The sequence below is a fragment of the Macaca nemestrina genome, chromosome 20, assembly GCF_043159975.1.
Source record: "Macaca nemestrina isolate mMacNem1 chromosome 20, mMacNem.hap1, whole genome shotgun sequence".
NCBI lineage: Eukaryota > Metazoa > Chordata > Mammalia > Primates > Cercopithecidae > Macaca > Macaca nemestrina.
In genome coordinates this window covers 720953-747817 of record NC_092144.1, presented here as the reverse complement: position 1 = coordinate 747817, position 26865 = coordinate 720953, and the positions used below count along the sequence as shown (strand labels likewise).

The 26865-nt window shown below is 63.0% G+C and overlaps 2 protein-coding genes across 3 annotated transcripts in view; both read right to left on the bottom strand.

Annotated features, from left to right (window-relative positions):
* LOC105487307 (hyperpolarization activated cyclic nucleotide gated potassium and sodium channel 2) overlaps positions 1–7341 on the bottom strand; it is a 34437-nt gene extending 27096 nt beyond the window's left edge. The window contains 1 exon segment of the mRNA XM_071087211.1: positions 6710–7341. Coding sequence (XP_070943312.1) covers positions 6710–7341 — 632 coding nt within the window.
* A 5626-nt stretch (positions 7342–12967) lies between these two features.
* On the bottom strand, positions 12968–26204 carry LOC105486582 (basigin (Ok blood group)). 2 transcript variants are annotated; one of them, XM_011749483.2, is made up of 9 exons: positions 26041–26204; positions 17883–18230; positions 16372–16528; positions 15572–15654; positions 15264–15412; positions 14883–15159; positions 14047–14071; positions 13797–13864; positions 13518–13678 (listed from the first exon to the last, which is right to left on the bottom strand). In XM_011749483.2, exons 1-8 carry the CDS (start codon positions 26105–26107, stop codon positions 13801–13803), a joined length of 1170 nt encoding a protein of 389 aa, XP_011747785.1. In that variant the 5' UTR covers positions 26108–26204; the 3' UTR covers positions 13518–13678; positions 13797–13800. The 2 variants fall into 2 exon arrangements, with proteins under 2 accessions (XP_011747780.1, XP_011747785.1); XM_011749478.2 differs by lacking the exon at positions 17883–18230 and having other exon boundaries at positions 12968–13678; positions 26041–26200.
* Between the last annotated feature and the right edge of the window lie 661 nt (positions 26205–26865).

Genomic DNA, 26865 nt, shown 5'->3' with positions numbered 1-26865 from the left:
ACAGACCACGCGTCACTCGCCTGCCCCGAGCTCAGGTTCTTCCCCTGGAAGTTCCCAAAGCCGCTGCAGGGTTCCGTCTCTCTAGGACTGGATGACGCTCGGGAGACGAGGCCTCTGACCCGGCTCCCAAACCCCACAAGGCCCCCAGGTCTCCTGGCAACAGAAGGCCCAGGACCCTCAGCCCCTTGGACCCCAGGGGACGGCCGGCCCAGGGGGCCTTCAGCCCCTGCTGGAGCCTGAGTCCCAGGTTGGGGAACGGGCGAGGGCAGCCGGGCCCTCCCTGCAGGAGCCCAGCCTCGGCCCGAGGCCAACAAGGATTTACAGATGGGGCAAATCCGGGAGAGGATTAGGGGCTGGAGGTCGGTGATTAAGGGAGAGCCTCGGGCGGGGGGATTAGGAGAGAGCTCTCAGCTGTGGACTCAGGGACAGATCTGTGGCAGGTGTCAGGGATTAAGAAAGGGAGCTGCTACGGGGGGTAGATCTCAGGTTCCCGGGTGATCCCAAGACGGGGCAGACGTTTACAGAGCTGTGCCGCCGGGCGCTGGGGCACACGATGACCACAGGCCCAGCCCCAAGACAGACACAGGGGATGCCCTGGGGGGTGCCACAGGGAGACCGACCTGGGGGGCCCATCAGCTCCGGGCGGCAGGAGGGCTTCTCAGAGGTGGCGTGTGGGTGGATGAGATGGTGAGGGGAGGGCAGCGCCTGAGGAGGGGCAGCAGGTGCGGAGGTTGATGCCCCGGGTTCCCTTCAAGGCTGGTGGGCAACCTCGGGACGGGGGACGTGGGTGGACGTGACGGGGAGGGCCGGAGCCAGGGAGGTAGAGGTGACAAGGAAAGGAGGACCGACGTCTGGAGAAGCCCATGCTGGCAGCCGGGGGGCCAGAAAGGGAGCAGGGAAGCATCTGGCCGGAGAGAGGCGGCCAGTGCTGTCTGGGTGTGAGGCTGAACCGTGGGGTGGGGGGGCGAGCCAGGGCCTGACCCAACTGAGTGGGGGGCTGATAAAGGGGGCTTAAGGATGTGGGTTTTTAGGGATTTTTAAAAATTTTTGAGACAGGGTCTTACTCTGTTGCCCAGGCCGGAGTGCAGTGGCACTGATCATAGCTCACTGCAGCCTCAACCTCCTGGGCTCAGGTGATCCTCCTGCCTCAGCCTCCAGAGTAGCTGGGACTACAGGTGCACACCACCAGGCCTGGCTAATTTTTTTCACTTTTTGTAGAGATGAGGGGGGGTCTTGCTATGTTATCCATGCTGGTCTCGAACTCCTGGGCTCAAGCGATCCTCCCGCCTCTACCTCTCAAAGTGCTGGGATTATAGGCGTGAGCCACAGTGCCCGGACAAACATGTCCTTTTTCGAGCAGGGAACATAGGGAAGGCCCTGAAGAGAGTGGAGAGGTCTTGGCCACCCCAGTCCCTGACCCCTCCACGCAGACCAGAGGGCAGGCCCCGGGTGTCAACTCTGCCACCGGGCATATGGGTCCGTGCACACCCCACGGTCCTGCGCAGGCTGGGCCTTCCTGTCGTGACCGGAGCCAGAGAAACCCTCGCCTCGCCCCACCCCGCCCCCGGAGCCATCCCCCCCTCACCGGGATAATGGGGGGTTTATTCCCAGGCCCTAATGCACGGTTTCATCACCGTGGATTTGCAGAGCTGCACCCCCAGGCTGATCTCCCACTGACCCGCTCAGCCATCTGGGGCGGGGCCCGGGGGCCGCCTGTCCTGGTGGGTCTTGGAGCAGCCCCTCCCCGGACTGTCCTCTTGGAGACATAACAGAACCTGGCTTTGGGGAGCATCTCGTCTGTCTCCCCTCACACGGGGCCTCCCCAGCTGAAGCTGACTCAGGAACATGGACCAGAAAATCAGCAGCAGGAGACTGCAGGCCGGCCACAGGGCACTTAGCCCTGCAGCTGGACTGAGGGCAGTCAGGAAGCCACCAGCCTCTCTCCACCCGACACCTGCCCTGTGCCCCCCAGAGCTCCCAGGGCACAAACCTCGGATCTGCCCCCGTCTCCACCCTGCCAGGCCTGCCCAGCCCCTGGGTGACACCAGGGACGGGGAGTGGATGACAGCAAGCCTCGGACAGACCGCCCCTCCCTGGGCCTCCGTGTCCTCACCAGCCCCAGCCCCTCTCCTGCAGAGACGCCCCCCAGCCCCAGCCCCCCTGATGCAGAGATGCCCCCCAGCCCCAACCCCCCTCCTGCAGAGACGCCCACCAGCCCCAGCCCCCCTCCTGCAGAGACGCCCCCCAGCCCCAGCCCCCCTCCTGCAGAGACGCCCCCCAGCCCCAGCCCCCCTCCTGCTGAGACACCCTCCTTTGCACGACTCAGGCTTTCCCAAGTGGACCTGTGTGGCCTTTAGAATCAGCGGTGGTTGGGGTGAAGGGAGTAGGAATGAACTATACTTATTTTTAAACTAATTTTGCTCTGGGAGGCGCAGGAGACCCTGCCGCAGCTCTGGGGGTTCCACGAGGCCAAACCCCTTCCTTCCTTGGTTTTCACGCCTGTTCCAATTCAGGCACGAACCGTAATCACCTACAAAGACGGCAACTTGAACCTCCGGAACTCAAAACCTTGAACTTGGGTCCTTGAACCTGCTTTTCCACCAGCACCCCAGGGAAGCGTGCGGCACGCCTCTGCGGACTTCCAGACATCAGGCCTGGGTCTAGACACCTCCACAGCCCCAGAGGCCTCATGAATGAACCAACTGCACTTTTTTTTTTCTTTTTGAGACCAAGTCCCACTCTGTCATCCGGGCTGGAGTGTAATGGCACGATCTCGGCTCACTGCAACCTCCGCCTCCTGGGTACAAGCGATTCTCCTGCCTCAGCTTCCCTATTAGCTGGGATTACAGGCACCCGTCACCATGCCCACCATGCCCGGCTAATTTTTGTATTTTTAGTGGAGACGGGGTTTCACCATATTGGCCAGGCTGGTCTCAAACTCTTTACCTCAGGTGATCTGCCCAAAGCGCTGGGATCACAGGCATGAGACACCCGGCCTTGGCACCAACTGCACTTCCGAAGGGGCCAACTGCCCAGCCTGAGAGCTGAAATCCGGACCCACGTCTGCCCAGGACCCGTGCTCTGCCCCTCAGCAAATTCAGCAAATATGTGGCGCCTGCTGTATATGGGAGCTGGGACGAGAGGCGTGTGAGAGGCCACTTCCGAGCACAGAAGCAAGGCAGACTTGGGCGTGATGGAGACAGCCCTCTCCCTCATACCACCCCCACCTTGCATTTGGGGGAACTGAGGCAGAGGGGCCCAGTGAGGAGCCAAGACACCCAGCCAGGTACAGGAGGCCTTGGGCCTGAAGCCAGCTGGGGCCTGATTCCTGAGTCAGTTGCAAACGTAGAGGCCCCTTCGCTTGCTGTGAGCTGCCCCAAAACGCCCTACACAGCGGGGTCCGGCCCCCAGACGCTCCACGATGCTACCTCCTGGCCCGGCTCCACGCCCAGCTCCGCGCCTGGCTCTTCCCTCGGCTGGGCCACCTTTCTGCACACATCCCCATCACCCCCCCGGCCACCTCAAACACCTCCTCCCATCCAGGGCTCCCCTGCATCCTCCACACCTCCTCAGCCCAGCCAAGTGGGGGCGGTTCCGGTTCACCAAACACTAATGATCCCCTTCCTGGTGCCAGGCGGCTCGGGCCAATTTCCCGGGATGGGATCCACTGGCAAGAGACAAGGGGAGTTCAAGGAAGGGAGACACTGCTGGCCTCTGTGCGGGGACCTGGGGGCTGGGGCAGGAGCTGCCCCCTCCTTCTTCCTGTTAAATCTCGTTGCAGATGCTGCTCCAGCAAGAACAGTTACTACACCCCCAGGTTGTGAGGAGAAAGGGCAAATGTGAAAAGGCAGACACAGAAAGGCCCCTCCCAGCACTGCATACATGGCTTCAAAAAGTTAATATTCACAGGCCGGGCACGGTGGCTCACACCTGTAATTCCAGCACTTTGGGAGGCCGAGGCAGGAGGATCACCTGAGGTCAGGAGTTTGAGACCATCCTGGCCAACATGGTGAAACCCCTTCTCTACTAAAAATACAAAAATTAGCCGGGCGTGGTGGCGGGCGCCTGTAGTCCCAGCTACAGGGGAGGCTAAGGTGGGAGAATCCCTTGAACCCGGGAGGCGGAGGTTGCGGTGAGCCAAGATCACACCACGGCACTCCAGCCTGGGCGATGGAGCCAGACTCCGTCTCAAAAAAAATAAAAAATTAAAAATGAATATTCACACAGATATCACCCACCACCCACCCCTAGGCGCCCCCAGAATGCCTTCTTCCTCCCCTCGGTCTGCATGGGACCTAGGCAGAGGCTGGCCGCCTGCCGGTCAGGAGTGTGGACACCTCGGGTGTGTTGTGCAGACAGATCCGGCCCTCGGGAGCTGTGTGTCTCTGACCAAATGACTTATGTGGGCCTCTCTTTCCTCCTGGGTAAAACAGGTTAGCAACAGCACCCTCCTCGCCCTTACAATAATTAATATTATTAAATTAATCCTCAGAGGTGCTTCCAACAGCCCCCGGCCCAGCGGGGGCTTAGGGAGCTTTTGAGATATTTCTGGGGGTCTTTTTCCACACTGATTCAGGACAGTCGAAAAGGGGCACAGGTCCCAAGCCTGGGGAGGGTCATAGGGGCTGCGTGCACCCAGCTTGTCGAAATCCTTTTTTAAAATCTGACTGCCGTAACTCCCCTAGTCCTGAAGACAGGCCCCGCTAACCCCATTCCCTGCCTGCTCAGTTCCACTTCAACACTCGTCTGCCTGGGTGACGCCGCACTTGGCCCACACAGGGGGCCTCTGAGCCCTCAACACCTCACAGCACAGAGCGGGGCCCCGGCCTGCCCGGGCCTCCAGGCGACTGCGTGCAAGGTGGGTGGAAGGATGAGGGGGCTTCACTCCTCCTACCGGCCTTCCCCCCAAGCGCCAGGATCAGCCATCAGCCCACCTGCCCCCCAGGACACTGACTGCCCCTCTGCAGCCAGGGGGTCACTGGAACTGCCCAGGGGAGGGAGTGGCTAACGTGGGCCTCCACCTGCCAGCCCTTGCACTGTGGTGCACCCATCGCTGTTGGCGGTCATGCTGGAGGGGACGAAGAAGGGGAGTGGGCGCTCTCTGCAGCTCCCTCCCCACCACGTCCCTCTCCGGCCAGGCGGTGCCACTGCCCGACTGGAAGTGGGGCCAGGCCGACCAGCAGCCCTGGAAGTCCAGTCCTTCCTGCTCACTGTCCGCATTTCACAGGCCAGAGCCCAGACGCTGACCAAGCTCTCCCAGTGGGGCACGGAGGCGGGGTGGGAGGGGCCGGACACAGCCCTTCTGGGGGTTTTGGGGCTCCTCCCACCCCTGGCCTGTCTCGAAATCCAGGCTTCTGGTCAAAGCTGTGTTCTCTCAGGAAGACCTGGGGTGGGAGGAGGATTCCAGGGCCTTCCTCCAGGCTGTCCAGGACGTGTGTGCCCCAGGCCTCAGTTTCTCCAGCCAATCACTAGGGGTGCAGAGAAGTCAAGGGAAGAGAGATTCCCACAGCCTCCCTGCCCAGTTCTGGGGGTCCAGGGTCCATGGGGGCCGTTCAGGGGTGCCCAGGCCTGGAGGAGGAGAGACAGGCGGGAAAATCGCAGCCTTCCCAGGCCCGGCGCGCTGTCCGTGGTGCTGAAACCGCGCCCGCCCGGCGGGCCCCATCTACACCCTCCACAACCCACCTCACACCCCACTCGTGGACAAACACACACGCAGCCGTCCACGGTCGCGCGTGTGAGACCTGCCTACGGCTCACACTACTGCCCACCGGTGCACACCGGCCCCGGGCGCACAACGCACGCCCGCCACCTGGTCCCAACACATACGAACCACACGTCCCACCACGATAAAACCACCCGGGGCGCACACGCCCGAGACCACCACGCAGACACACGCTCGCGACCACCACGCAGACACACCCCTGGAGACACACCTCCCGGGCCACAGGCTTGCGCCCCGGGAACCCCGCCGCCGTCACGCGCCCCTGTTCACACACAGCCCACGGGGACACGCGCCGGTCTCACTCTCCGGCCACAGCACGCACAGCCCGGGAACCAGGAACGCAAACATCGGCGGCGGTGGTCTCGCGCCGGCCCTGCTCGGAGCCTTCCACGCATTAGCCGGCTGATCCACAGCGGTATCTACACACCCACCGCCACATGCGCACACCGCCCGCGGCTCGGGTGGAGCGGCTCCTGGAGACACAGCTTGGGGACCCGCACGCTTTCCAGGCCCGCGGCTCCGGGCGCGCCTCCTCGCAGGCGGGGCGCGGGTGGACGCCGTGGGAGCCGCTTAACCCCCTCTCCCCCGGCCTCCCTCAGGCGCGTCCTTCCCGGGCGCCCTTCGTTCCTCCTCCCTTCCGCTCCGCCGCCTCTCTGGGGCCCACGTTCCCCTCTATTCGTCCTCTGCGCCCCTCGGCGCTCAGACCCTGGCCCTGCGGCCCACCCCACCCGCCGCGCCGCAGGGCGGAGGATGTCGGGGTGCGTGGGAGGGGGGCGCTCCGGGGTCACCCCGGGAGCCCCCCAGAGGCGGAGCCTCGCGCGCCGGGGTCACTCCGGGGCGGGTCCTGGACACGCCCGAGGTCACCGAGGAGCCCCGAGGTCACCGGCCGGGCGCGCCGCCCCGCCCTCCCCAGGCGCTCCAAGGACGGCCCCCGCGCGCCGGCTCCCCGGGCCCCCTCGCGCCGACCGGCCCTCCCGGAGGCGGTACCTGAAGTCGCTGTACGGGTGGATGATCCAGGCCCCCGCCGACTTGACGCGCTCCTGCTCGCGCTCCACGGCCTTCTGGCTGCCGAACATCCGCAGCGAGAACTTGTTGACGCCCGGCTGCAGGAGCGCGCCGAACTGGCGCTGCATGAAGCTGGCCTGGCTGCCGCGCGGCTCCCCCGCCGGGCCCGCCTCCTCGCTGCCCGCCTCCTCCGCCGGCCCCGGCCCCGGCGCGGGCCCCGAGGCCGCCCCGCGGCACGAGAACGACACCTTGGGCCCCCGCGCCGGGCCCTCGGGCCCCGCGGGGCTGCACTGCGGCTCGCCGCGCCCGCACTCGCCGTTCGGGCTGCCCTTGGCCGTGCTCGCCGCGCCCGGGGTGCCGGGGCGGCCGCACGAGCTGTCGCGGCTGCGGAGCCGGCCCCGCGGGCCGCCCTCGTCCGCCGCCTCCAGGGGCAACGCCTCGGCCCGGGGCGGCTGCTGGGGGGGCGCGGGCCCGGGGCCCGGGGGGGGCGCGGGCGGCGGCGGCGGCGGCGGCTGCTGTTGGGGGGGCGCGGGCGGCGGCGGCGGCGGCGGCCCCGGCGCGGGGGTCGCGCCCGGGCTCTCCCCGGGCCGCCCGCCGCCCCCGCGCGCGTCCATGGCGAGGCGGCGCCGGGCAGTGCGGAGCGGAGCCGCCGCCGCCGCCGCCGGCCGGAGCCCGAGGGAGGGGGGAGGCGGGGGCGGGGTGGGGCGGAGCCGCGGGGGGCGGAGCCTCGCGGCGGGGGAGGGGCGGGGGCGGGGGCGGGAGTCCCGCCCGGCTGCGCCCCCTCCCCGCGCGCCGCCTCCGCCCGGCGCCGGGAAACTCGGGCCGCGGGGTCCGGGGCGCCCCAAGGTCACGCGGCCCGAGGCCTCGGAGCCCCGCGCGGGCCTCTCCCCAGGAGGGGAAACTGAGGCCCGCGACGTGTAAGGACGCGCCCAAGGTCACGGAGCCCCGCTGCCCGGCCGAGGCCGCCTCTCCCGCGCCGCGGCTTCCACCTCTGCCCGGAGGGCACCGGCGCGGGGAGGGTGCACGCGGGCCTGGGAGACGGGAGGCCGCCACGGCCAGCGCCTCCTTGCTTTCCGTAGGTTTGAAGACTCCCACAATGAAAGCGTGTTTCTAAAGGTCACAGGAGCCCTTGCTGGGTCGCCCGTGGGCCCTGGACAGGGACCCCTGAGTGCGTGGGGAGGGGCCGGCCGGCTTGGGGGCCGTTCTGGGAGACTCGGCACTCCTCTCCCTGGTCTGCATTTGAGGAAACTGACAGGGAAAACTAGAAGAGGCACCCGAGGGTGTGGGGCTCCCACCCACCCTCAAACCGTGCCCTGGGGAGCAGTGTGGGGTGGGGGGGTCTCCTCTAGGTCTGGTGGGCTTTAGATTGGGGTCACAGGGAGACCCAGAGCCCACTAGTGCCTTCGCACAGGCACCAGAGTCCTCTGCCCCGGCGCTGCCTCCTTCCCCGACCCCTCAAGCTTCGGGTGCGGCGGTGCCCCCAGTGCCCCCAGTTTCCGGCTCTGAGACAGGTGCTTCCCAAGGCTCTGCTTCTGGGCCACAGCCAGGCCGAGTGTGGGGGCTGCTTGGTGCCAGGTGACATGAGGCCTGTGTCCCTAGCCACCCAGCCCACCCAGCCCACCAGACAGCCGGGATGGGGTGGGTGAGAGAGTTGGCAAGTGAGAGAGAGGAGAGAAACAGTCACACACGAAGAAGTGGAGGCTGAACATCCCCACCCTCATGGCACTCTCCTGGGACCCTCCTGGCACCCTCCTGAGATCCTCCTGGGACCCTCCTGAGATCCTCCTGGGACCCTCCTGCCCTCCTGGGACCCTTCTGGCACCTGGCCTGACATCCTCTCAGCCATGATGCCCTGTGTGTCGGGTGCCGCCTGCCCACCTGCACCTCGGGGCCACCGGGGCAGAGATGGCCCCCTTCCTGCACACAGGAGGCACTCAGTGGTACTTGAGGGAGGGCCAGCATGCCCCCGGTTGACACTGGATGGGCTGAGCCCGACCGAGTCTCTCGCCCCGGCCAAGCTGCCCCACACCCTGGGGATCCCTGTGCCCCCACGCCGGCCGGCCCCGCCGGCCACCTCCACACAGGCGGGCAGGACAGCTGTTCGTCCCAAGGTGTCGCGGGAGAGGCTGGGCTGGTGGCACAGTTGGCAGTGCCAGGCTGTGGCCCGCCCCGAGGCAGATGCGTGCTCCAGCTGAAGGGGGATCTTTTATGTTCACCCTGGGAACATGTCAGGCTGGGCAGGTCGCCAGAGCCCTGGGGCTCGCGCTTGGGAGCAGGGAGGCGGCGGGACCCGCACGGCATGAGAACCGCCCATGCCTGGCAGTGGGAGAAGCAAAAAGGCGCCTCCTCCAGGCACCGGCAGAACCTGCAAGTCACTAGGGAGGCTGGCTCGGGGTCCTTCCCACCAGATCCCGGCGACTCCCCCCAGCCCACAGGCTGACCCGGGGCCAGTGCCTGTCAGTGTGAGCAGGGCCCTGCCTGGCCTCAGCACACTCACTCTGACCCCTTGCCCAGGCTGGAGTACTCTGCATTTGTTAATTAATTAATTTTCAGATGGAGTCTCGCTCTGTCGCTGCCCAGGCTGGAGCGCAGGGATGTGACCTCGGCTCACTGCAGCCTTCACCTCCCGGGTTTAAGCGATTCTCCTGCCTCAGCCTCCAGACTAGCTGGGATTACGGGTGCCTGCCACCACGCCCGGCTAATTTTAGAGACGGGGTTTCGCCATGTTGGGCCAGGCTGGTCTCAAACTCCTGACCTCAGGTGACCCACCCGCCTCGGCCTCCCAAAGTGCTGGGATTACAAGTGTGAGCCACCCCCCTGGCCATACTTATTTATTTTAATTTTAAAAATATTTAGAGATCGAGACCAGCCTGACCAACATGGTGAAACCCCGTCTCTACTAAAAATACAAAAATTAGCTGGGTGCGGTGCGTGCCTGCAGTCCCAGCTAGGCTGAGGCAGGAGAGTTGCTTGAACCCAGGAGCGGACGTTGCAGTGAGCCGAGATCGCACCACTGCACTCCAGCTCTTGGTGACAGAGCAAGACTCCATCTCAGAAAAAATAAAATAAAATAGGCCGGGCGCGGTGGCTCAAGCCTGTAATCCCAGCACTTTGGGAGGCCGAGACGGGCGGATCACTAGGTCAGGAGATCGAGACCATCCTGGCTAACAGGGTGAAATTCCGTCTCTACTAAAAAATACAAAAAGCTAGCCGGGCGACGTGGCGGGCCCCTGTAGTCCCAGCTACTCGGGAGGCTGAGGCAGGAGAATGGCGTAAACCCGGGAGGCGGAGCTTGCAGTGAGCTGAGATCCGGCCACTGCACTCCAGCCCGGGGACAGAGCGAGACTCCATCTCAAAAATAAATAAATAAATAAATAAAACAAAATAAAATAAAATAAAATAATAATAATAATAAAGTTGGCCGGGCACGGTGGCTCAAGCCTGTAATCCCAGCACTTTGGGAGGCCGAGGCGGGTGGATCAGGAGTTCGAGACCATCCTGGCCAACATAGCAAAATGCTGTTTCTAATAAAAATACAAAAATTAGCCAGGCATGGTGGCGCACGCCTGTCATCTCAGCTACGCAGGAGGAGGCTGAGGCAGGAGAATCGCTTGAACCTGGGAGGTGCAGCGAGTCAAGATGGCCCCACTGCACTCCAGCCTGGGCGACACAGCCAGACTCCGTCTAAAAACAAACCAAAGACTGACTAAGCACCTGCTCCAGGGGCCGAGCATTCAGAGTGTGGCTGACTCAGAGCCAGCCAGGGGAGAAGCTGGTTATCACAGTCAACTGTAAGAGTAGCAAATAAGATACTGTCCAGCAGAAGGTGGTGAGCGCTGTCCAAACACTCGGGGTGGGGAGAGGGGCGAGGTGCCGGGAGAAGGCCTGAAGGAGGGGGTGCGGCCCGGGAAGCCGCAGGAAGCGTGCTCTGGACAGGCAGCACAGCCTGTGCAAAGGCCCTGAGACGGGACCACACCTGACACCTGACTTGTGTAGGGAGCATGGAGACCCAGGGCCTGTCTCCTCAGTCACGCTGGTCTGTGGCCTACAACCACCCACGGCTCCCACTGCCTTTGGCAGAAAGCCCTGCAGTTTGTACTCCTCTGCCCACGCCTGGCCTTTGTGTGCCTGGGTCACTGGGCCCCGGACCCCCAGACCTCTCCTTGCTGAGCCTCCCCAGACCCTGCCGTTCCCTCCCCAGGGTCTTCCCCACCTCCCCGCCGCCTGCAGCCTCTCTCAGCGTTGTTTACCGCATTTACCAACCTCGGACCTGCATTTCCCACTTGGTCAGGACAGGTCCAGGTCGGATGCCCTGAAAGCTTATACAATTTGGGGGCTTTGGAGTGAAAAGCAGTGTAAGACCAGGAAGACAAAATCAGGCCAGGGCAGGCACCGAGCCCGCCTGGAAAATCTGCAGTTTGACTAAATACTAAATGAGCCAGGCGGAGTGGTGCGTGTCGCCTGTGGTCCCAGCTTACAGCTGAGGAAACAGAGGCTTAGGAAAGGGGGTGGCATCCCAGTCTCAGCCACACACCCGAGCCCCATCTCTGCACACCTCAGTGCTCACTGGATGCTTGTCGATGAACATGGACACCAAATGCTGAGGGCAGGTGCACAGAGCTACATGCTGAGCGGCTATACTTTTGCGAATCAGGCTTATATTTCTGTGTGCAAAGAAAAAAGACAAAGGAAGCACCTATGGGTGAGTGGCTGCTTTCTCGGGCGGATGACCCCGCAGGGACCCAGGCCCCCCACCTGCTGGTCGCCACCCCAAGAAACCCGTCCATCTCCCAAGGCTGGCCTGACCTGCAACTCTCACACCTACCACGCGGTGCAGAGCATGAGGCGTCCACAGGCACTGTGGGCCCACGCCTGGGGCTGGGGTGCGGCAGAAAGATGGACAGAGCCCAGGCAGGGAGGTGAGGGGGAGACCCGAGCCAGGGGCCCACTTGGGCCGCGTGCGCGGCGATGCCCCCCAACGCGCCCCTTCCCATCATCCTGTTGGCAGTCTCCATCCCACTGGACCCTTCTGCCTGTTGTCCACGCACAACCTCCAGCTCCAGGTATACTACAGGCGCCTAATCAATGAAAGCAGAACGGGCATCCCTATTCGCGGGTCACTGAGCATACACTCAGTGGGTGATGCCTGGGACTCCGCGGTCTCAGCCCAGGAGGGGCTGCCAGGCTGCCCAGGCACAGGGGCTCCAGGACCTGCCGCCCTCCCCACAGGCATGTGGTGCCGCCTGGTGGCAGCAGCGGGGAGGGCCCAGCTGTGGAACTGGCAGGGCGGTCACTGCCAGGGACCCTGAGCCGGCCTCAGCTGTGCGGCTCCAGGCCGAGGGCAGCTCCGGATGTGGGCCCCGCGGTTCCCCGCTGGCCCAGCACACAGGATCAGCGCCGGGAGGGGCTCCTGCCTGGGCCCCTCACTGTGTTGACGCAACGCCCGCTTTGCGTAGCTGTGAGGTGAGGCTGTGGGTCACGTTTCTTGGCTTCTGTGGCATTAAATGCTGGATTTCCCCACCACAGAACACACTGCCCTCCCACCTGATTCCTGGCTTCTCTGGGAACCCACCCAGGCTCCCTAAGCCCCTACTCAGCCTCTTCTGCTGACCTCCACCCCGAGACCCCCGCTCAGACCAGCAGGAGGCCCAGTGCCTACAGGGCTGACAGCTGCAAACCTCCCTCCACACCCACTCACTAGCCCTGTGCCTTGCAACCTCCACGCTGTAAGCTCCTGGTCCCCCCCAAGTTCTCCAGCCCTGCAGCCACGTCTGTTCCACGTGCTGGGCGGACAGGGGCTGGGCATCCCTCAGCCCCCAGGAACCAGCTTCACACACCTGCTCTCCAGGAGCCGCCAGGACCACGCCTGAACCTTGCCCAAGCAGCCCGCCCAGGAGGGTCGGTGCGGGCAGCTGTGGGGCAGGCAGCCGAAAGCCTCAGCCTTTGTCAGGCCCAAAGCACGCCGAGAGGAGTAACAGGCTCAGAGAAGACTCAGGTCAGTGCCAACCCTCTGCTGTGTGGCTCTGAGGCACGGGGTCGGTCCCAGCTGCCTTCCAAGTTCCCAGTCCAGCCCATGCCCCCAGGCCCCCAACACCCACTGGGGTCTCAGCAGACCCGTCCTCACACGTGAAGTCCCGGCACCGGACCCACCCCTGCTGTGGTCACCAGAGCCCAGGGTGAACATGCTCTCAGGCGACCCAAGCCCGTCAGGCACAGACAGGAGCCAGGAGAGGGTGAGGGTGGGGGTGGGGGCGATTTTTATTGTGGCGGTGGGTGGGACAGGGGCTCCCACTGAGTCCTGGTGCTGTGGAGAGTGGGCCATCCTCGAGGGGCGAGCTGGGGAGGGGCGTCCACGGTTCTGGAGTCCCAGCGACGGCGCCAGTTCCCAGCAAACCCTCTAAAGAGCTGCCCCCGGATGCACAGGCAAGGAAGGGGCTTGGGGGTGCCTTGAGGCCGTGACGGGGTTGCCCTCAGTGTGGGCAGGTGAGTCCTCTGTGGCCAAGAGGTCGGAGTCGTCCCTGAGGCTGAGTCAAACACAGACCTGTGGCCTTCATAAAATTAAACATAAAAGCGCAAAAATGGCGCAACCAGACAGCATTGGCTTCAGACAGGCAGGACGCGGGCCCCTCGTGTGACCTGTGACCTTCCGCAGCCAGTGGAGGAGGCTGCGCCGCCCACCCGCCGTGACTCAGACCCAGAGGTGGAAAGCCACAGGCGGGCCGCGGCGCCGCAGCTCCCGGGCTCTGAGAAATACTCACAAAGGAAAAAACCTAAGGAACAGAATCCTGAATGCAGAAAGAAAACCCTACTTTTTTTAAAAAGACGAAAGCGTATGATGGGAATCTATGGGGTGGGTTTTCTTTAAGAGGCGAGAACTTGGAATCTTGCAAGCACTGGGAGTGGACTCCAGCGGCGACGCAGACGCAGGGGCGGGGAGCGTCCTCGGGCCACCTGGGGACAGGGAGGGGCGCTCAGACTGGACCCACCTCCCAGCGGCCCACAGGCGGGACCCAGGAGCCCACTGCCCCGGCTCAGGAGGAGCTCCCGCCCGCCCGCCCGCCCGCCGCACCTGGCTAGGAGGAGTTCCTCTGTCGGACTTTCTTGCCTTTGTCGTTCAGGTGCTGCCCGGTGCTCTTCCTGGGGCATGAGGGGCCGGGTGAGAGGGTGTCTCCGACAAGTCACCCTCTCCAAGTCACCCCTGCCCACCCCGGCCCCCAGGACCCCAGAATACTGAAGCCGGGGGGCTCTGCCTTTGTGTTTTAAAGGCCTGGGGCAGCAGGCAGCTCCTTGGGACCCCGAACCCCACAGCTGGGACTTACAGGGGAGCAGAGCCCGCGTCGTCATCTGAAGGAGGACCGCCACCATGAAAGAGAGGATGAGAGAACAGCCTGTCAGAGCTGGTCCCACTCAGGCCCCCGAGCAGGGACATCTGTGCTGCTGGCCCCGCCCTCAGTGACCTCCAGGTGGCTCAGGGCAGCGCATCAGCCCTGGCCGTGTGCATCTTCTGAGGCCGAATGGTGCGGGGAAAACCTGCCCTCCCCATCTGCGGTGTGCTCCCCACGGCGAGCTGTCCCCCCCCACGGCGAGCTGTCCCCCCCCCCAAGGTAAGCTGTCCCCACGGCCTCAGGGGCCTCACTCCTGCCCCCCAGTGCTTTCCAAGAGCCGCCACCACAGGCCCACACAGGCCTCGCCCCAGAACACGCAGCCTGAGGAGCAGAAGAGCCAGGCGCTGCCGGAGCCGAGCACGGCTGACCTCAGGTTCCTGAGCCCGATCATGCAGAGGCCAGGACTCCCTGATACCATGGCCCTGGGCTCTTCGCAGCTGCCACGAGGTCGGGCGGAACAGCAAGGGCTGGCTTACCACGGAGGACACTGGCTTGCAGCCACATGAGGGGGAGGGAAGGGTTGGGTGAGGCTGTGGGGTGAACTGCTGCCTCTTCCTCCTCCTGGGGTCCCGCTGCCCACTGAGTCGCAGCTGCCCAGGGACGGACCGGACACTCCATCCCACACTGCCTTTCAGGGTCCTATCAACTCCCCGCCCGGGGCTCCTTGCTTCCGAGCTCTGGGTCAGCGGTGGGGCTGGCAGGGACTGACCAGGAGTGGCCCCGGACCACCCCAAGAGCGGGGCGTGTGGGCAGGAGGGCAGACGGCTCACCATCCAGGACGTCCTCGGGCTTCCGGCGCTTCTCATAGATGAAGATAATGGTGACCAGCACCAGCACCTCAGCCACGATGCCCAGGAAGGGCCAAAGGGCGGCCAGGTGGCTGCGCACGCGGAGAGTGACCGTGGCCTGGTCGGTGCCCTCGGAGCTGGTGCCATTGCACGCGTACTTGCCGGGGTCGGCCTCCATGTTCAGGTTCTCGATGCGTAGCTCCGACCGGCCCTGCGAGGAACTCACGAAGAACCTGCCCTGGGAGCCGTTCACGATGACCTAGGGGGACCAAGGACAGGGGCTGAGCCCGGGACCCCGGACCTAGGCCCCTCCCCCGGTCCTGAGGGCTGAGCCCGGGACCCCCGGCCGCCCTGGCTTCTCACCTGGTCCCCAGAGTCAGTTATCTTGTACCAGACCCAGGTGGTGACGGGGGGCAGGGACTCTGACTTGCAGGCCAGCACGGCCGTCTCCCCCTCGCTGACGTGTTCTGACGACTTCACAGCCTTCACTCTGGGGGCACCTGACAGGAGGGCTGAGAGAGAGAGGGGCCTGGAACCACAGGGCTCCCCGCAGCGCGAGGGCTGTGCCCCTCCAGGGAGCAGGGCAGGGCTCCGGGATGTGCCAGGTGCTTCAGGCCAACCGCTTCCCCCGATAGTCGGCGGCGCCCGGCACCCCTGGCTGCAGGACTCACCGTCGAGCTGGATGTCGGCCCTGCCCGTGGGCTCGGGGAGGAAGACGCAGGAGTACTCTCCCCCGAGGTCGTCGGAGTCCACCCTGCAACCACAGCAGGCGGTGAGCTGGGCCCGGCTCTGCAGGACGCCTCCCAGGACCCAGGGCTCTCCAGGGGCCCAACCACAGCACAGTGAAAAAGTCAAACTGTCCCAGTCAAGTCTGAACCTCAACAAAACTCCTGGTGTCCCCATACGGCCCCAGGGACAGAGCCAGGCTGCCACGACCCTCCAGGTGAGAGAACCAGCAAACAGGACCCTCTCCCTGACGACGAACCCGTCACCTGTGGTCCCTGCTCTGCACCCCACACCCTGGGACTGTCTTCCCAGTGAGCCTCAAAACAAAAGGCTCTGTGCTCCCAGGGCCGTCCCAGCTCCAGTGATGACAAGGCTCTGGCCATGACAGCGTCTGGGGGCTGAGCCGGGCAGGCCTCCGTGTGGCGCCCTCTTGTGTCAGGAGCACAGAGCCCGGGAGGCCTGCATGTGTGCCCGGGGCCTGGCAGTGTGGCGCCCTTTTGTGCCCGGGACCTGGCGAGGGAGCAACAGGGACGCCTGTCAGGGCTACTGGAGCCACCTGGCTCCCAAGGGCGCCCTCGGACCCCTCCCTGGGGTTTCCCTCTGGGGGTCCGAGTGGAGCTGGTCCCTAACTTCCGCCTGGATCGAGCCTGGCGACCAGTCTTTTGTTCTCACGGACCACAGGCCACTCGCGGCAAGAGAGCTGTGAGAAGGGGCACGTGGTGGCGTTCCGCGGTCCGGCACTCACTCGAAGTCCGTTTTCTGGCCGGGCAGCGTGTCCTCCTTCAGCACCGCGCCGCCTTTCAGCCAGCGGTGCCCGGTGACCTCTGTGGAGCTGTCGTTCAAGGAGCAGGTGAGGAGTGTCTTCGAGCCAATGTTTTCTACGGAAGTGGAGACTGTGCCGGCTGCGAGGCCCGGCGAGACGCGGTCAGCAGAGTGGAGGAGCACGGCCGCGCTGCCTGCCTGACCCCCAGGAACCTGTGGCTCCTCCCGGGAAGGGCTTGTTTTCACTCCCGAAAACACCGTGGCCCTGACACCCCGAAGACTGGAAACCCAGGGGGAACTCCGACCGCGCCTCCGGGAGGAGAAGAGCCACAAGCGCCTGCTGGGGAGGCCCCTTCGGGAAGGTGGCCTTCGCCGGCAGCTGGCGGGCCCTGGGCTAAGGCGCTGGCAACCGAGCGGCCCCGCCTGGTGATGTTCCTGCCCGGAGACACACGAGGCTGGGACCGGGGTGTGGGGACAGACAAGGCACCACTCACGTCCCTGAGCCAGGACCGGGGCATCAGGCTCTTGGAGCAGCCCTAGCACAAACTGGAAATTCCTTTCTAAAAACGTAGCCGGCCGGCGCGGTGGCTCACGCCTGTAATCCCGGCCCAGCACTTGGGAGGCTGAGGTGGGCGGATCACAAGGTAGGGAGTTTAAGACCAGCCTGGCTAACATGGCGAAACCCCGTCTCTACTAAAAGTACAAAAAAATTAACCAGGCGTGTTGGCTCGTGCCTGTAATCACAGCTACTTGGGAGGCTGAAGCAGGAGAATCGCTTGAACCCAGGAGGTGGAGGTTGCACTGAGCCGATACCGTGCCACTGCCCTCCACCTGGGCAACAGAGCAAGAATCCGTCTCCAGGAAAAAAAAAAAAAAAAAAAAAGCCACAGCACCCCCTGGCCAAGGCTCCCATGCCCTTCTCTAGGCGGCACCCAGGTGGCTCCACACCCCCCGACCCCCGGCTGACAGCACTCCAGCAGTGCTGGGAGCACCCGTTCTTCTGCCAGTCCCCAACCAGCAAATCTCTTGGTTCTTGGTCAGTTTACAATATTCCCACTAGGAACTGAAATGTGAAAATCCCTTAGAACGAGACGCTGCGAAGGACACAGAAGGTTCCGAGACCTGCAAGCCTGGGCTGAGCTCGGAGGCCCCTCAGGCTTGCAGCACGGACGCAAGGGAGGGAGCTGGGCAGGCGCCCAGGGGAGCAGAAAGGAACGGCGGAACAGACGGCACGAGGAGGGTCGAGGGGAGGACGAGGACCCACGTGCTGGAGGGCAGAGCTCTGCCCTCCCCAAGCCAGGCTGCCAGCACTGGTGGTCAAGCAGCGAGCCCACCCTCTTCAGATCCGGGCCCCTCTGTCCAGGTGGTGGGCCCATGGGGCACAGCGGGACGGAGAGGGGAGGAGGCGTCTGGGTTCTACGGAGCAGGAGCCGGGAGGCGAGCGGCACAGGAGGGAAAATGAAGGAGGCGGGGAGGGCGGTGCCCGCCACTCACGTTCCAGGACTAGCACGACTGCCTGGGCGCGGACCCACTTGACCCTGGGCGCCCGGGTCAGGTGGTTGCGGTCCGGGTCGTTGCTGGCCCGGCACTCATAGGTGCCCGTGTCCTCCTCTGCAAGCGTGTCGATGGAGATGGTGCTGGCCGCGTGCTGGTGGTAGGTGGCGTGGATGTGGACGCGGTCCAGCCGGGCGCCGTCCCAGAGCTGGGAGCAGGTGTCGTTGGGACCGTGCCCTTCAAACCACCACTGGATCTCGGGCACCGGGCTGCCCACGGCCTCGCAGTGCAGCTCCACACTGCCCCCCACCCACCTCTGCTGGGACAGCGGCGCCTGGACGAAGCCGGCTGCAGGGAGAGTGCGGGGGCCTTGTTAGTGCCCAGGGGACTTGGGAGGGCAGCCCCTGGGGAAGGCCTTGCCACAGGACTCCCGGCCAGGACGGGTGGGAAGCCACTTCCTTTCCGCGTGTGGGGGAGTGATGGGGCCCGGCTGGAAAGAGCATGGCACGGGAAAGACTGGGGGGGCCACCGTGGCCGTCCAGTCCACTCCTACCTCATGGCAGCCACGGCGGCTTCTGAGGGCACAACTGTGGGACCACACACGGTTTCAAAACACAAAACACATGAAACTGTGCAAAACAGCCAGGAGTCCTGAGCCCCGAGGGCTGCCGGGAGCTCAGCTCCCAAGGGCAGCGTCCTCTGCCTTCTGCCCAATAGCCCCACCCCAGAGACCCGGGGAGCTGCTGAGAAAAACAAACCCCAAAGCCAAAGGGTCAGGCGGCCTCTGTCCAGGAGCCCCTAGCCCGGCTCCTTTAGGATGGCCCGTGGGTGGAAAGCTGGTGTCCTCAGCAGTCTCTGAGGGCGGTGACCCAGAGAGATGGGGCTTTGGGAAGCTGGGAGTCAGGCAGGGCCTCAGGGCCCCTCACCTCTGGCCACTCGCCACCCCTTCCTTCGAAATGCAAGGGAAGGTCCCCAGAGCTGCGAAGGAGCACAAGGGAATCCACACAGACCCTTCACACTGTGCCTGGCACCCGCCTGTCAGAACAGCCCAGCACAGCCCAGGGGGAAGCATGGGGAGTGTCTCCTCACCCTGGGACCTTGCAGCCCCCTCCCCACAGCAGCCTCTGAGGTCAGGCTCCCCAGGCACCGCCACCACACACACGTATACAAGGACACACATCTGCAGACACACACGCCACAACACGTACATGTGTACATGCATGCTCATGGCCTCAAGGCTGCGTGGCAGTGCACAGGTCACAGGCCCCAATGCCACAGGGACAGCAGATGTTCACCCCTGACCACCGAAGGCGAACCCCAGGCAGGCGCAGTTAACAAGTTCCGGCACTGCCATTTTCTTTTTTTTTTTTGAGACGGAGTCTCACTCTGTCGCCAGGCTGGAGTGCAGTGGCAGGATCTCAGCTCACTGCAAGCTCCGCCTCCCGGGTTCACGCCATTCTCCTGCCTCAGCCTCCCGAGTAGCTGGGACTACAGGCGCCCGTCGCCTCGCCCGGCTAGTTTTTTTGTATTTTTTAGTAGAGACGGGGTTTCACCGTGTTAGCCAGGATGGTCTTGATCTCCTGACCTCGTGATCCGCCCGTCTCGGCCTCCCAAAGTGCTGGGATTACAGGCTTGAGCCACCGCGCCCGGCCTTCTTTTTCTTTTTTTTTTTTTTTGAGACAGTCTCACTCTGTTGCCAGGCTGGAGTGCAGTGGCACAATCTCAGCTCACCACAACCTCTGCCTCTGGGGTTCAAGCAATTCTCCTGCCTCAGCCTCCCGACTCCTGAGTAGCTGGGATTACATGTGACCACCGCACTCAGCTAATGTTTTGTATTTTTAGTAGAGACGGGGTTTCACCATCTTGGCCAGGCTGGTATTGAACTCCTGACCTCGTGATCCACCCTCCTGGGCCTCCCAAAGTGTTGGAATTATAGGCGTGAGCCACCGCGCCTGGCTGGCAGTGCCATTTTCACAAAGGGATCTCCTCCTGGTAACCTACATTTCTTGGGAGTTAAGATTTCCCAGACTGCAAAACCGGCAGCTACATGCAGAGCTGGGCGAGGTGAGTCAGGGCAGGAAGCACAGCCAGAGGCGGCCCAGCTGGCAAGCCCCTTCCTGCCGTGCAGCAGCCCCTCTCCTCATCCTCCGCCCTGCAGGGCTGCGCTCCACATCCTCCTCAGCCAGGGCTGCTAGGAGAGGGCTGGCTCCTGAGTCACCACACCCCACCGCCAGGCCGGGCAGGGCACACAGGGCAGAGGAGGACCAGGAGGGGGGCCCCACCCACCTTCCCGGGAGTCCCGGGCTCCCAGGGACCATCTGCACCGGTCACGGTGCTACTGCTGGGTCCACCACCTTCTCAGCGGGCGGCGTCCCTCCCAAAGGGACCAAAAGGCTTTGGACAGAACGACCCTGTGGCCCCTCCAGATGCTGATGGCGTCTGTCTGTACTGAAATGTCACTGGGTGGGCTGTCTGGAAGAGAAAGCCTCCACAGAGGCTCCTCGGGGGCAATGAGAGCCCCCCACCCCACCCGCGACCCCACCTCGCTGGCCGCACCAGGAGCCTCCGCCCACGAGCCCAGGAGGACGCGCAGCGCCTGACACTCGGCCACAGCCCCAGAAAGGTTAGAATTCGATTCTGGCCATATGAGCTGCAACCCATGTTCTCAAGTAAAGTCACCTTCATCTAAAAACAGCCACCGCCTCCTTGCCCACTCGGCAGCCAGGCCAGGGCTCTGGGCCAGGCAGGCCGCGTGGTACTTGTACACAAGCGGCCCTGCAGGATAAGGCTGCCGGCCCCCACCCACCCCCACCCGCGCTCCTCCCCACCCACCCCCACCCGCCCTCCTCCCCACCCACCCCCACCCGCCCTCCTCCCCACCCACCCCCACCCGCCCTCCTCCCCACCCACTGCAGTGCTCACACAGGAGCCAGAGAACAGCTCTGGGAAGCGGCCTCAGGCACCTCCCCTACCCGCCCCCACCAGCCGCAGCCGGGCGCTCCCACTCCTCTCATCTGAAGCTCGGGGATGAAGCCCTCCGCCCTCCGGACCCAGCTGGCATACCTGGCCCTCCCGTCCCTGACAAGCCCGCAGGAGACGTGGACGGCCAACCTTGGGCACTCACCACACCCAGCCGTGCCCCACCAACCCATAGACGCCCCCGAAGCAAGTTTCAGGAGAGGCAAACACAGTCCCGAATTCACAGAGCAAACAGCAGCGTCCACCCCACACAGGACAAGGCTGTGTGGCCCAAACCTTCTGGTTTTCACAAGTCAGTCCCCAGCAAAATTGGGGTTAAAAGCACAAACATGCTCCACGGACATGGATCCACTTCTCACCACACACACACACACACACGCACAAAGACCCACTTATCACACACACACACAAACCCACTTCTCACCACACACACACACACAGACCCACTTCTCACCACACACACACACACACAGACCCACTTCTCACCACACACACACACACACACACACACACACACACACACACACAGACCCACTTATCACACACACACACAGACCCACTTCTCACCACACACACACACACACGCACACAGACCCACTTATCACACACACACACACAGACCTACTTCTCATCACACACACACACACAGACCCACTTCTCACCACACACACACACACACACACAGACCCACTTATCACACACACACACACACAGACCCACTTCTCATCACACACACAAACAGACCCACTTCTCACCACACACACACACACACACACAGACCCACTTCTCACCACACACACACTCACAGACCCACTTCTCACCACACACACACACACACAGACCCACTTCTCACCACACACACACACACAGACCCACTTCTCACCACACACACACACACAGACCCACTTCTCACCACACACACACACACACCCACTTCTCATCACACACGCACACACACACACAGAGACCCACTTCTCACCACACACACACACAGACCCACTTCTCATCACACACACACACACAGACCCACTTCTCACCACACACACACACACAGACCCACTTCTCACCACACACACACACACACAGACCCACTTCTCATCACACACACACACACAGACCCACTTCTCACCACACACACACACACACAGACCCACTTATCACACACACACACAGACCCACTTCTCACCACACACACACACAGACCCACTTCTCATCACACACGCACACACACACACACAGACCCACTTCTCATCACACACACACACACACACAGACCCACTTCTCATCACACACACACAGACCCACTTCTCACCACACACACACACACACACACACAGACCCACTTCTCACCACACACACACAGACCCACTTCTCATCACACACACACACAGACCCACTTCTCATCACACACACACACAGACCCTTCTCACCACACACGCACACACACAGACCCACTTCTCATCACACACACACACACAGACCCACTTCTCATCACACACGCGCACACAGACCCACTTCTCACCACACACACACAGACCCACTTCTCATCACACACACACAGACCCACTTCTCACCACACACACACACACCCACTTCTCACCACACACACACACACAGACCCACTTCTCACCACACACACACACACAGACCCACTTCTCACCACACACACACACACACACACACACAGACCCACTTCTCATCACACACACACACAGACCCACTTCTCACCACACACACACACACACAGACCCACTTCTCACCACACACACACACACACACACAGACCCACTTCTCATCACACACACACACAGACCCACTTCTCACCACACACACACACACAGACCCACTTCTCACCCCACACACACACAGACCCACTTCTCATCACACACACACACACAGACCCACTTCTCACCACACACACACACACAGACCCACTTCTCATCACACACACACACACAGACCCACTTCTCACCACACACACACACACACACAGACCCACTTCTCACCACACACACACACAGACCCACTTCTCATCACACACACACACACAGACCCACTTCTCATCACACACACACACACAGACCCACTTCTCACCACACACACAGACCCACTTCTCACCACACACACACACACAGACCCACTTCTCACCACACACACACACACACACACACACAGACCCACTTCTCATCACACACGCGCACACACACACACAGACCCACTTCTCACCACACACACACACACAGACCCACTTCTCATCACACACACACACACACACAGACCCACTTCTCACCACACACACACACACAGACCCACTTCTCACCACACACACACACACACACACACACAGACCCACTTCTCATCACACACACGCACACACACACACACAGACCCACTTCTCACACACACACACACAGACCCACTTCTCATCACACACACGCACACACACACACACAGACCCACTTCTCACCACACACACACACACACACACAGACCCACTTCTCACCACACACACACACACAGACCCACTTCTCACCACACACACACACAGACCCACTTCTCATCACACACACACTCACAGACCCACTTCTCATCACACACACACACACACACACACACAGACCCACTTCTCATCACACACACACACACACACACACACACACAGACCCACTTCTCACCACACACACGCACGCACACACACGGCTGCACAGCAGCGCTGCCACACTGCGGACTCCACATGCAGCTCTGGCCAGTAAGCCCCGGGCTAAGCTTTCTGCTGAGGAGAAACGCTTCTCAGTCCCCTGCACAAGAGGAACAAAACCGTGACCCGCGCTACCCGGCAGGGATGGACCAAAGGTCTTTCACCCACTGAGCTGTCCAAATTAGCTCAATGTGGGAGCCTCGTGCTGGGCTTGAAACCCAGTCAAGCCTGGCTGGCTCCCACCACTGAGGCTGTTTCCACAGGGCTGAGGCGGTGGCTTATCTCACACATTCACCTCGCCCGGGGGCTCTTATCTGTGTCTCCCCCACAGAGCTGGTCCAGTGCTGGGGCCAGGTCCTTGCCCAGGAGACATTCGATAAAGGGCCACTTCGGTTACCAGGAAGAGAAATCTCAGACGTGGGTCAGGAGTTAGCTGGCAAAGCCTCTGGAAGAAGGAGCTCCCTCCTCAGCCTCTGCCCAAGGCCCCCTATGGCTCAATGCCCAGGAGAGAGGCTCCAAGCCCTTGCTCTTGACCCTTCAGGAGCCCAGACCCTCCAGCTCTACACCTTGTTCCCAACGCATCAGTCACTATAATTTTTTTTTGTCTGAGACGGAGTCTCGCTCTGTCGCCCAGGCTGGAGGGCAGCGGCGCCATCTCGGCTCGCTGCAAGCTCTGCCTCCCAGGTTCACACCATTCTCCTGCCTCAGCCTCCCTAGAAGCTGGGACTACAGGCACCTGCCACCACACCCAGTTAAGTTTTTGAATTTTTAGTAGAGGCGGAGTTTCACCGTATTAGCCAGGATGGTCTTGATCTCCTGACCTCGTGATCCGCCTGACTCAGCCTCCCAAAGTGCTGGGATTACAGGCGTGAGACACCGCGCCCAGCCTTTTTTTTTTTTTTTTTTTAAAAAAAGACAGAGTCTCCCTCTGTTACCCAGGCTGGAGTGCAGTGGCCCAATATCGGCTCACTGCAACCTTCACCTCCTGGGTTCAAGCGATTCTCTTGCCTCAGCTTCCCGAGTGGCTGGGATTACAGGCGTGCGCCACCACGCCCAGCTAATTTTTGTGTTTTTAGTAGAGATGGGGTTTCACTATGTTGGCCAGGCTGGTCTTGAACTCCTGACCTCAGGTGATCCACCCACCTCAGCCTCCCAAAGTGCTGGGATTAAGCCTCACTATAAATCTTTAATCCAGAACCAAATGGGGGTCTCAATAAAGGAAGAAATTTTCTATCAAGCAAGAAAGGCTGTCATGCTTTTCTCCCGGAAAAACACACCTCAATCCATTTCCCAAATGCACTCTCCAAACCGCGTCTGCCCACCCCCACACGGCCCCTCCTAAGACAGCACTGGAAACCTAATGCCCGGTCAGAGGCTGCTAAAAACGACTTTCTCACTATTTCCTGCGCTGAATGGGGTGGCCAAGGCCCCTCATTGTGACCTTGGCACCTCGACTCCCCACAGGGCTCAGCTTCCTCGCCTGTAAAGGAGAAGGGGCGTTCAGAGACCACCACATTCTGTGCCCTGAAGCAAGGCAGAATCAGAGAGAAGGCTGGCGCCACTCGAGGGACATTCTGCCTTCCCTTCCAGGCAGGGCGCCTCGAGGGAGCCTGCGAGGGCTTAAGAGTCTGGGAGAACACCCGGGGGCAGGTGCACGCCCGAGGCAAGACGCCAGGGCTAAATCCCCCGAAGAACGGTAATCCCTTCCCGATCCGGAAGGCTGACCCACTCGGAGCCTCCGTGTGCGCCTGGAGGACAAAAGCCCCTTTTCCAGGAGAGAGCGCCAAGACGATCGCCCCCGGCAGCGCGGGGCCTGGCGGGGACCCCAGACACTCCGGGCAGGGTCTGTGACCCTAACACGCGCAGGGAGGGTGGGCCCGTCTCCAGGCTCCACCCTCAGGCCGTTCTCCCCCGACCTGCGGAGTCCAGTCCAGCAGGACAGGTCGGGCAGCCACCAGCCCAGCCCCTGCCCCGACTCCAGGCCAAAGGGGACGCTCACCCAGGCTCTGGGTCTCCCTTCTCCTGGCCGGAGGGACGGGCGGGCGGGCCACCTCCAGCCGCCTTCGCAGACGCCCTCGCCCAGGGATCAGGCGAGAGCCTCCACCTCTGCCGGGGAACCCCCAACCCCAGGCCACCGAAAAGCAGGACGCCCACCTCCCCCGACCGAGACCGGCCTGGCCAGGACCCCCAGGCTCCCGCCCCCAAGCAGGGGCTTCACGCCCACACACACAGGGCGCGACGCCCGGGGGAGCCTGGCAGGCAGCGCCGGGAGGGACCCCCAGCCCCCCTCAAACCCTGGGACTTCACCCCCAAGCTCCAGGCTGGCGCGGGAAGCCCCCGGGGCCGGCCTTTCGCACCCCAGGCGGCCCCGCGCCGAGGCCCCATGCTCCCGTTGGCTTCCGGTCCGGACCGCAGCGTCGGCCGCGGCCTCCATTCCCGGCCCCTGCAGGACCGCACCCCCGCCCCCGGCCCGCTCCTCACCAGCCCCGGAGGCTCCGTGGGCGCCCAGCAGCGCCAAACCCAGCAGCACGAACAGCGTAGCCGCCATGATGTCTCCCCCTCGCCAGCCCCGCAGCCGCCAACCGCCGCCGGAGCCGCCAGCGGCCGCTATAAAAACCGGCGGGGGCGCGGACCGGGCGCGCGCACGCACGGCGTCATCGCGGGGGCGGGGCGCGCGCGGGGCACGCCGGTCGCCCCCGCCTGCGCATGCGCACACGCGCACGCACGCGCCGGCTCCGGCAGGCTCCCGCTACGGAAGCCGGGCGGCGGCGCACGTGACAGGGCGTTGCTAGGAAACGGGAGCGCGGCCCGCGGGGACGCGGCTGGAGCCTGCGCATTTCTTCCTTTTTTTTTTTTTTTTTTTTTTTTTTTGAGACGGAGTCTCGCTCTGCCGCCCAGGCTGGAGTGCAATGGCCGGATCTCAGCTCACTGCAAGCTCCGCCTCCCGGGTTCACGCCATTCTCCTGCCTCAGCCTCCCGAGTAGCTGGGAATACAGGCGCCCGCCACCTCGCCCGGCTAGTTTTTTGTATTTTTAAGTAGAGACGGGGTTTCACCGCGTTAGCCAGGATGGTCTCGATCTCCTGACCTCGTGATCCGCCCGTCTCGGCCTCCCAAAGTGCTGGGATTACAGGCTTGAGCCACCGCGCCCGGCCAACCTGCGCATTTCTTCCTCCGGCTTTCAAAGCTGGAATGAGCGCGGAGCGGTGCGGCCGACGGGGTTGAAACATTCCGAGGGTATTACCCAGATTTGATCAGAGTGAAACACGGGCCGGCCGCTGTGGCTCACGTCTGTAATCCCTGAGCCT